At 34.7% G+C, this 10,518-nt stretch overlaps 1 protein-coding gene across 1 annotated transcript in view; it reads left to right on the forward strand.

Moving 5' to 3' along the window:
- Positions 1-10,518, forward strand: part of LOC103195433 (ankyrin repeat and KH domain-containing protein 1) — a 173,635-nt gene that overhangs the window by 87,466 nt on the left and 75,651 nt on the right. Inside the window, exon 10 of the mRNA XM_042780711.1 lies at positions 2,619-2,728. Within this exon, the coding sequence (XP_042636645.1) occupies positions 2,619-2,728 (110 nt within the window). The remainder of the gene's footprint in view (positions 1-2,618; positions 2,729-10,518) is intronic.

Raw genomic sequence — 10,518 nt, forward strand, 5'->3', positions numbered from 1 at the left:
ACAGGCATGGATAATGGGATTTACGAAACACCACAGAATGGAGGACAATGGTTAGAAGGGCCACATCAAGCAATTCACTGCAGTAACCAAGCTAACATGTGACAGAGCTGATATTCACACTTATTTTTCTACTTTATCACCACTGATTTTCATATTTAGCTCCTTTTGCTAACTTGGAGTTAGTTCCCAGAACTATCACAGGGGTTTGGGAATCACTTCTTTATATAATCACTACGTAAAAAAAATTTTTCCACGTATTTGAGAGATTTATTTACATAGCCATAAAGGAAAATCCTTAGTCTTTTAATACTATTGCCTATACATTTAAAATTTTTTGAAAACCTCTTTGTTACGGTATTTTTCACACTTAGACAAGATAATATAATGAACTCAAAGAACCCATCAAACCCATCACCCAGATTTAATAATTAGTGATTCATGGCCAATATTATTTCATATATAACCCCTCCATGATCTCCTATTATTTTTGTAAAATTATTTTTAAATATAAAATTGAACATTTTAGATCTGAAAAGAAATTATTTTATAAGTAAATTTATTTTTATAAAATTACCTGTAAATATTTTGGTATGTATCATTAAAAGAGAGTATTTTATAATAATTATGTAATAATTGCTTAGTATCATCAAATATCCAAGCACTTTTAATATCAGTTTTCTCTGATAGTCTTATAATAATGGATATATGTGTGCTTAATGACTTTCTTAGGAGCTCTGGTAGCATAGTGCCTTAGGCACTTGCCTGCTAACCAGAAGGCTGGTGGTTCAAACCCACCAGCCACTCCTTGGAAGGAAGATGGGGCGATCTACTTCCGTAGTGATACTGCCTTAGAAACCCAAGGAGGGGTCGCTATGAGTCGGGTCCGATTTGACGGCACATAACAACAACAAGAAGTGACTTTCTTGAATCAGGATTCAAATAAGATTTGTATATCACTATTAATTCCTGTGTTTCTTAAATCTCTTAATTTATGTACTTCCCTTCCATTATTTTTTTTCCTTGTAATTTTTGGTTGAAGAAATGTTTATCCCTTAGGCTTCCCAGAGTCTGGATTGCTGATTGCATCTCCATGATTTTGTTTAACTTGTTATTCTGTCCCTTGGATTTCCCATAGATTAGTGTTAGATCTAGAGTCTTGATTGAAATTTGTTTGTTGTTTTTTTGTTTTTGTTTTTTTTTTTGGACACAACTACTCATATATACTTTCTTTTTTCAGGAAATAATAAATACGTCTGTCTCTCTTTTTGTGATATTATTAGTCATTATTGATCATTGCTTAGATTCATGAATTCATTGTTGTTGTTGTTGTTGTGTGCCGTCGAGTCGGACCCCGACTCATAGCGACCCCCCCGTGGGTTTCCGAGGCAGTATCACTACGGAAGTAGATTGCCCCATCTTCCTTCCGAGGAGTGGCTGGTGGGTTTGAACCGCCAGCCTTCTGGGTAGCAGTCAAGTGCCTTAGGTACTATGCTACCAGAGCTCCTCATGAATTCATTAGCAGTTATAAAATGGTGATATTCTAAATTCTGTTATTCTTTCCTTTTTTATCTAGAATATGTCTATTAAGAGAAACTTTCCCTCAAAAACTACTTGATTACCTTTAAGAACAGATTATATAGAAATGACGGAATAGATGCTTGATTTTTTTCCGCTTCATTTATCAGTTCCAAAATAAGGTGGCTATCCCTTAGCATCCCTCACAGGTGACCAGAGGAAGTATTTTGTTTGACCGTCATTTTATACTTCTAAATTTTAAAATATATGATAGCTTTTAGTCCATCTTACTCATCATTCTTTTTGATGTAAAAATTGTCCAAAGATGAGACAGTTTGACTATCTTTGGTCGATAAAGTTAGCTCTTAAAATTTTTTTAATATAACTTCACTGTGGTCTCTGATAGCTTCCTTGCTTTCTGATATGGCAAAGTGTTTCAGGCTCATCTTCTAGTTCTTTCATCACTCTTGGAGTCTTATCATTTCTCCCAGAAGTCCTGATTCTAGTTAATAGGAAATGGTATTTAGAGACCATAATCTAAGCTAAAGGTGCTATTTCTCATTGGTCTATCAATGTTTCTAAACCTTTCCCGTTAGGAAATGTATATTTTTCTTATAGATAAAATACATCATGAGTTCATTTCCATACTTTAAATTCAGAACCATAGAAATTTCATTTAGCCTCAGTAATCTTATATCTGTATTTTCTCTCCAGCATGCCAAAAATTTCCATTCTTACCAAGTATTCATTTGATTTATACCACAATATCCATAGAATTATCTCAGAATACAGACCAACACTACCACCAATAGGATTTCTGAACAGTTTAATATTTTGTATTTTTGCACCTCTTTTATTTCTTAGGGTATATCTTACTAGGGATATATAGGCAATTTGCTATGTTTTAAAATCATTTGCTATAGGTCCTTTCTGTTTGGCTAAAAGTATTTTTACAAAGCATATTTAAATAAAAATTAGAGTACTTAACATTCTAATATTTTCATATTTTTAGTTCATTAGTTTCACTAGATTGCAGAATTGGACTAGCTGATAAAATTTTACAGTTCACAAAATAAAATAAATGTATATATTTTTTTTGCTAGGTGCTAACGTTCATGCTACAACAGCAACAGGCGACACAGCCTTAACCTATGCTTGTGAAAACGGACATACGGATGTTGCAGATGTTTTACTTCAAGCAGGGGCTGACTTAGTAAGATAATTTTAAGTATTTCTGTGTAAATGCTAATACTTGTATACTCATTTATTTATTTTGGGGAATTTGATATATCTGTATCTATATCCATATCTATATATCAATTTGGGAGTTTGATTTTATGTATGTCTATATATGTAAAGTATATCAGATTGTACCTTTTGAACATACACAGTTTATGTCAGTTACTCCTCAGTCCACAAAAAATAAAACTAAACCAGTTGCCATTGAGTCGATTTCAACTCATAACAATCCCAAATAAAAGAGGCTCTGAGGCTCCATCTAGGCTCAGCTGAGAATAGAGTATGGTGAATATGCTTTACAAATGAGGAAACTTCTTAACTCTTAGTGACATAAGTGCTAGTGGGAGTACATGGGGAAAGTTATGTGACCAAGGTTTGGGAAGTCTAAGTAACATCTCAGAGAAATGTTAACTCTTTAAGTCCAGTAGGAGGAGCTAAGGGAAAAGCATAAAAGCACCTGATGTTTTTCCCAATGTGTGTGTGTGTGTGGGGGGAGTGTCCTTGAATAAGCAAAGACTCAAAAGTTATGGAAAGAATGATTCCTTTCAGCACTTAAATCAATTGCCTTCAAGTTGACTCTTGACTCAAGGCTATCCCATGTATGTCAGAGCAGAACTGTGCTCCATAGGGTTTTTAATGGCTGAGTTTTCTGAAATAGACCACAAGGCCTTTCCGAGGCACCTCTGGGTAGACTTGAACTGTCAGCTTTTCAGTTAGCACCTGAGAGTATTAGTCCTTTGCATCATGCAGAGAGTCCTTCAGGAACTTCTAGTTGTTTGTTACCATCGTTGCTCCTTTAGTTTTTACATTTAGAAAACACTAGTAAAGGCCAGTAGTTTGGATGCTTTGTATAAAATATTAAAAAAAAAAAAGGCTACTTCTTTTAATTGTTGCATGAATTAAATGTATTTGAAAATACTTGATGTTGAATAGGCTATACTGTTTTCTTTCATTGGCAAAACTATTAGTTTCTTTCTCATACCCCACCCCTATTTGACATTCCTGCACTTTTTAAACTGTCATTTATTAGATATATCACAAATTCAGTTATGTATGCACGGAATAGAATAACCTGTTGCATCACTTAAGTAATTTGTTTTTCATAGCTCTTGGAATTAAGATTTAAATCTTTCTTTGATTAGCGAGACATTTTAAAACAAAGGTGGTATTATTGATCATCCTCCTAACAACATTATTACAACAGTCTGTTTTTCCTGATCTTTCTTATTTTCTAAAATTCAAACTAGATGGCAGGTTCATATGTATAATAATCCTTACAAATATGGGAAATTATAAATAATATTCTACTATAAAGGTCCATGCTTCTTGCTGAAATGTGTTTTGACTAATTTTTGAGAGAATGCTTTAAACTGCTTTCTAGGTTTTCTCCCAGAGTTCCCATAGATCTTTATAATCTATGTGAGATATACACAACAACAAATGGTATAGAGAATCAACTTTATTGATTTCAACTATTTAGAAAAATTTTGCAAATACTACCTTTGAAACCATTTCCCATAAAAAACATTCCCAAATAGGTACCTGAGGACATTTGTTGGAAAATAATTATTGACTAAAATAAATGTAAAGTGTGATAATGCTATTTATTATAATTTCTATTAATATAAAGTATTATAATAATATTACTAGCATTCATTCTTTTTTATTATTACTAGTATTTTATTGTGTTTTAGGTGAAAGTTTACATAGCAGATTAAGTTTTCCTTTAACAATTTTTATACAAATTGTTCTGTGTCATGAGTTACAATTTTTACTTTGTGTCACCATCTCATTTCCTTTCTGTTTGTTCTGTTTGCATTGATCTACTTTCCCTTCCCTTCCTTGCCTACTCATCTGTGCTTTCTGGTGAACAATGACTGCTTGGTCTCAATACAGTTCATTACACACAGGTGCATCTATTTATTTTATAAGCCAGTCTGTTATTTGGCTGAAAGGTGACCTGAAGAAACAGCTTCACTTCCAAGTTTAAAGGATATTTTAGAGTGATAGTATCAGGGGTTCCTCCCTCTAGTCTCTATTAGTCCAGAATGTTTGGCCTATTTAGTAAATGAGTTTGTTACATTTTTTTCCCATTCTATTCAGGACCTTCTATTGTGTCTCTGGTCTAAACAGTAAGTAGTCGTAGCTGGGCACCATATATTTTTTTTGTGATCTCAGGTTTGAAGAGGTTGTGGTTCGTATGTACTTTTATTCTCACAGACTAGTTTCTTTTTTGAATTTTTTAACTTTCTTCATTCTTTTTTGCTCTCTAATTGTAGAGACCGATAGTTCTATCTTACATGGCTGCTTGCAAGCTTTTAAGACCCCAGATGCTACTCATCAAACTCAGACGTAGAACATTTTCATTGTGAACTATGTTATGCCAGTTGCCTAGGTTGTCCCCTTAAGACTATGGTCCCAAGCCTTTTAACCGAGTAAAACAATCCCATGAGTTATTTGGAAATGCAAGGAAGCCTCTTTAACTGTGCCCCACATGTGGTTTGTTACATATTTGTAGCACATACAGACGTGTATATGCATATGCCTACAGATACATCTATACATGCCCATGTATACTCACATTTACCTGTAAGGCTGGCAGTTCAAACCCACCATCCACTCCTCGGAAGGAAGGTTGGGCAATACACTTCCGTAGTGATACCACCTCAGAAACCCAAGGAAGGGTCGCTATGAGTCGGATATGACTCCATGGCAGTGGGTACGGGTATACATATATGCATCTCTATCTACCTACATAACCACATACATGCTTTTTGGTTGTTTTCACTGTTGTTACTAAACTGTATATGTTATAGCATTTACCAAAATTATCCCCTTTTTTTTCATGTACTACTTAGTGTCTTTATTTACCTTGGTCATGTTATGCTGACTTTATCCATATTTGGCCTCACCTTTCCTGTCACCAAAAGTAGCAAGTGCCTACTATCTAGAACATCATTCCGCCTCCCTCCCATTCCCATCCCTGGTAGTCATCAAAGAACTTTGCTTTTCTGTGTGTATATCTGATGTTTATGTTTGTATGTTAACTTGGCTGGGCCTGGTTGAGTGGCTGGGCAGCTGGATGTAGTATTCCCCATGATGAGACTGGTGGAATCTATTGAGCAGCTGAGTAGCTACCTTTGCAATGTGGTCTGCTTCCTGTATATAAGGAGAAGCTTTGAGAATGGTCTCTAGCTTATGGCACACTTGGACCCTGCATGTAGCCATGTTGTTGTTCAGCAGCCTGCTATGTTCTGCCAACCTTGGAACTACAATGGACTTAAGTTAATGGCCTGCCATGGGGTTTGGTAATATCGGGACTGTGCCTTTTTACTTGTCAACCTTGGGGGGTTCTCAGCCTCAGCAGCCAGCAGCTGTCTGAGTGAAGAAATGCCTCTAGCTCCAGTGGGCTGGGAGCAGGAGGCAGAGCTGGACCCCAAGGTTGAGGGGCTTTCACCCAGCCCCTAGAGCCTGGCACTTTGAACTTGGATTTAAAGCCTCCAAATTGTAAGAATAAACTCCTGTTTGTGAAGGCCTTCCCATTTGTGGTATATTTCTTGTCAGAGCGGCACTAGGTGACCAGAACAATATCTGTTCTTGACTTTTTGTAATAGTGGAACCATACAATATTTATCTTTCTGTGATTGATTTATTTCACTCAGTATAATGTCCTAATTATAATTTGTGGACTCGTTATGCTTTGTAGTTGTATAGTATTCCATTTTAGGTATATACCACAATTTGTTTATCCATTCTTCTGTTAATGGACACTTAGATTGTTTCTATCTTTTCAGTATTGTGAATAATGCTGCAATGAACATAGGTATGTATATGTCTTTTAATGTTGTTGTTCTTATATCTCTAGGATAGATATCTAGAAGTGAGATTGTTGGATTGAAAGGTATTTCTTGGTTTTTGAGGAAGCACCATACTGTTTTCCATAGTGGTTGCACCATTTTACATTCCCATTGGTAGTGTATAAGAGTTCCAGTCCCACTACAACTTCACCAGCATTTGTTATTTACTGGGTTGTTTTTTTTTTTTTTTTGGATCATCGCCATTTTTGCAGGGGTGAGATAGTATCTTATTATAGTTTTGATTTGCATCTCTCTAATGGCTAATGATTGCAGGCATCTTTACGTGTATTTGTTGGCCAACTGAATGTCCTCTTTGGTGAAGTGTCTATTCATGTCCTTTGCCCAGTTCTTGATTGGATTTGGTTGTTGATTAGTTGAAATTTTCTATATATTTTAAAGATTATATCCTTATTATATCATTACCAAAGATATTTTTCCCAGTCTGTAGGTTCCCTTTTTACTTTCTTGATAAAGTCTTTTGATGAGCAGTAGTATTTAATTTTTAAGAGATGCCAACTATGTAATTTATATTCATGCATTTTTTTAGTTTTTTTGATTGGCTATTTATTATGTCAAAAATTAGTTTGCCTAGTTTTGACCCAATGTTATCTTCCAGGAACTTTATAGTTTTAGCTTTAACACTTAGGTCTTTGAGCCATTTTTAGTTAGTTTTTGTGCATGGTATGAGGTATGGATCCTTATTCATTCTTCTGCCTGTGGATATCCAGTTTTGCTAACACCATTGTTAAAGAGACTTTTTCTTCCCCCACTGAATGCATTTTGACCCTTTATTGAAGATCAGCTGTCTGTAGATGGATGGGTTTATTACTGGGTTATCAATTCTGTTCATTAGCCTGTGTAACTGTTACTGTACCAGTACCAGGCTGTTTTGATTACCATGGCTGCATATTAAGTTTTGAGGCTGAGAAGTGTGAGGGTTCCTACTTTGTTGTTTTTCTTCAATATTGGTTTTGCTATTTTGAGCTGCCTTCTTTCCTTATAAAGGAGCTCTCATGGTACTGTGGTTAAAACATTGGGCTGCTAACCAAAAGGTCAGCAGTTCTAACCCACCAGCCACTCTGCAGGGGAAATATGAGGCAGTCTGCTTCTGTAAAGATTTACAACCTTGGAAACCCTGTGGGGGTCCCTATGAATCAGAATCGACTCAGTGGCAGTGGGTTTGGTTGGGTTTGGGTGCTTTCCATATAGTTGGAGATTAGTTTTTCCATTTAATTAAAGAATGCTGTTGGCTTTTAGATCAAGATAGCATTCATTCTCATTAATCAGAATCTATCTCATCAGTTAAAATTTCTGAAGGGTACACTTTTTTGTTTGAGAATAACAGATATGTTAAGTAGATCTCAATCTTCTGCCTTCTTACTATATCTTGTTCTTTTTTAGAGTTGATTTGAATAATCTATAAAAATTAGGAATTGAAGTATTTCATCACTTGAAATAAATATATAGAACATAAAAGCTCTTAGATACTATAAACAGTTTAATACTACTATCCTTTGAATTCCTCTCTGTATTCTCTCTCTTCATTCTACATTTCTAGAATCACGACATTCTCTTAACCTATTTGTTGGGAGTTCTTCTGAGGACATTAAGCAGGAAAAAGAGGAATTATCTGTTAAATGTGCTATGTAGAGCAATACCTTACTGATTCTGACTGAGTTAAAAATCTGTTATGAAATATTTTTAAATATTTTATTTTTACAGTCTTCTAGTACCCGAACACCTGGAATTAGGTTAATAGTGTTTGTGATTAGAGTTCCTTAAAAGAATTGCTTTAAATGAACAGACAATTACTGTTTGAATTTACCATTACCATTACAATTATTACATTCAAAATATAAGATCAAAAAAAGGCTCAGATAAATACATAATCTTATTTAAATACAAAGTTAATGCTATTATTGTAACATTTTATTTATTTATTTTTTGGTCTATCTTTGCATTTATATTTACATCTAATTTTTATCATAGTATAATACAGCTGTTTTCTGTTTTTACTGTAGAATAGATATTATTCTATCATAATCTTTCCCATGGTCTACAGTCTCTATATTGATAAATTTTATAAAATATTCCATCTAATTTATGAACTATAATCATTCACTTATTATTGAACTTTGACTTGCTTTTCATTTTTCATTTGAATTGTTAGATATAACAGCTTTCATGTGTATAGCTTTTTTTCTTTTAAATTATTTCATGTATTGATTTCAACCTTTTAAAATATGTGTCTATCTCATGCTTTTGCTTTCTGTGAAGAGAGTCTCAATTTTAATATTAGTTCTTTTCCTGATTGTAAAAATCAGTATTTGCTCTTTGTAGAATATGTGGAAATTATGGGAAAATATAATAAGTTTGAGATTTAAAACCTATGAATTACTTTTAAAATTTCAAGCTTTACCAACAACAGAGTAAGGGATGAAGATCAGTCCATGAGTTTTGAGAAAAAGTAACTGATAATTTTCACTAGCTGGGCTTAACAAGACAGTAGCTTCTCACTTGTCCTCCATTCTTTGCTGCCCTCTCTTAGTATCTGTTTAGGGATACAGTAATTTCCTCTAGTGTTTGCAGATGGAAGACTCTCCATTTCCATTGCATGGAGCGGAGACATATTTCTGGCATCTGATGGGTATATTTAGGTTTGCTAGTTCTTTGAGTTAAATAAAAATTTGTGGACTGGCCTAGAACCTTCATGTTTGGAGAACTATTTTTATAATCAGTTTTAAATAAGGATACAAAAGTCAACTATTAGATCACAATCTAGACTAACATCTATGCTTTGTTAGATTTTAGAGTTTAACTTTTGCCACAATTTCAAGGTTTTGATACTATATTTTTCTTTTCAGAGCAGATTAAAAACTGTTGATTCCCATTCTTTAAAAATTCAGTACTAGAATCAATTAGGATATTAATTATCCCTTAAAAATTTTGTCATGCAACAACTTGGGTTTTCTTGTATTGTTTCCTTAAATGGAACTGAGAAGTTTTAGAGCTTTTCAATGTATATTTATAAGGAGCTCTGGAGGCATAGTGGGTAAGTCATTTGGCTCCTAACCAGAAAGTCAGTGGTAAAGCTATCAGCTACTGTGTGGGTGGAAGATGAGGCAATCTACTTCCATAAAGATTTACAGCCTTGGAAACCCAGTGGAGGTCACGATGAGTCAGAATCAACTTAATGGCAGTGGGTTATTCTAAATGTATACCAAAAAACCAAACTCACTGCTGTTGAGTCAATTTGACTTATATTGATGCCTCCTTGGGTTTCCGAGGTGGTATCTCTACAGAAGTCGATTGCCTAGTCTTCCCTCCAAGTAGCAGCTGGTGGGTTTGAATAACCAGCCTTCTGGTTAGCAGTCAAATGCTTTAGGCACTATGCCACCAGAAACAAACAAACAAAAAAAAAAACCTCACTGCAACTGAGTTGGATCTGACTCATAGCAACCCCTTCTTGGGTGTCCGAGGAAGTGTCTCTACTGAAGTAAATTGCCCAGTCTTTCTTCTGCAGACTGGCTGGTGGGTTTGAACCACCAACCTTCTGGTTAGCCTTAGGCACTACACCAGCAGAGCTTCTATTAACGCCCTCTAAATGTATTGTAAGCATATATTAGAGCTTAGTTTTAAAAGAAATCTAGAAATCTCATTTATTACTTTAAAAAAATTCACAGCCAGAATTGATTCATACTAGAACATTTTCAGGTAGATCTTTAAAGTGTGTGCATATTCTAATTGCTCTTATTAAACTTAGTTATTTAATTTTTTTTTCCTCTAGTTTAAAAATATTTTGAACTAAAATAATATATTGTTGTTGTTGTTGTTGTTATGTGCCATCGAGTCGGCCCCGACTCATAGCGACCCCTCCTTGGGTTTCCGAGGCAGTATCACTACAGAA

This window comes from Orycteropus afer, unplaced genomic scaffold (assembly GCF_000298275.1).
Source record: "Orycteropus afer afer isolate SDZICR_OR568_19922 unplaced genomic scaffold, OryAfe1.0 scaffold00056, whole genome shotgun sequence".
NCBI lineage: Eukaryota > Metazoa > Chordata > Mammalia > Tubulidentata > Orycteropodidae > Orycteropus > Orycteropus afer.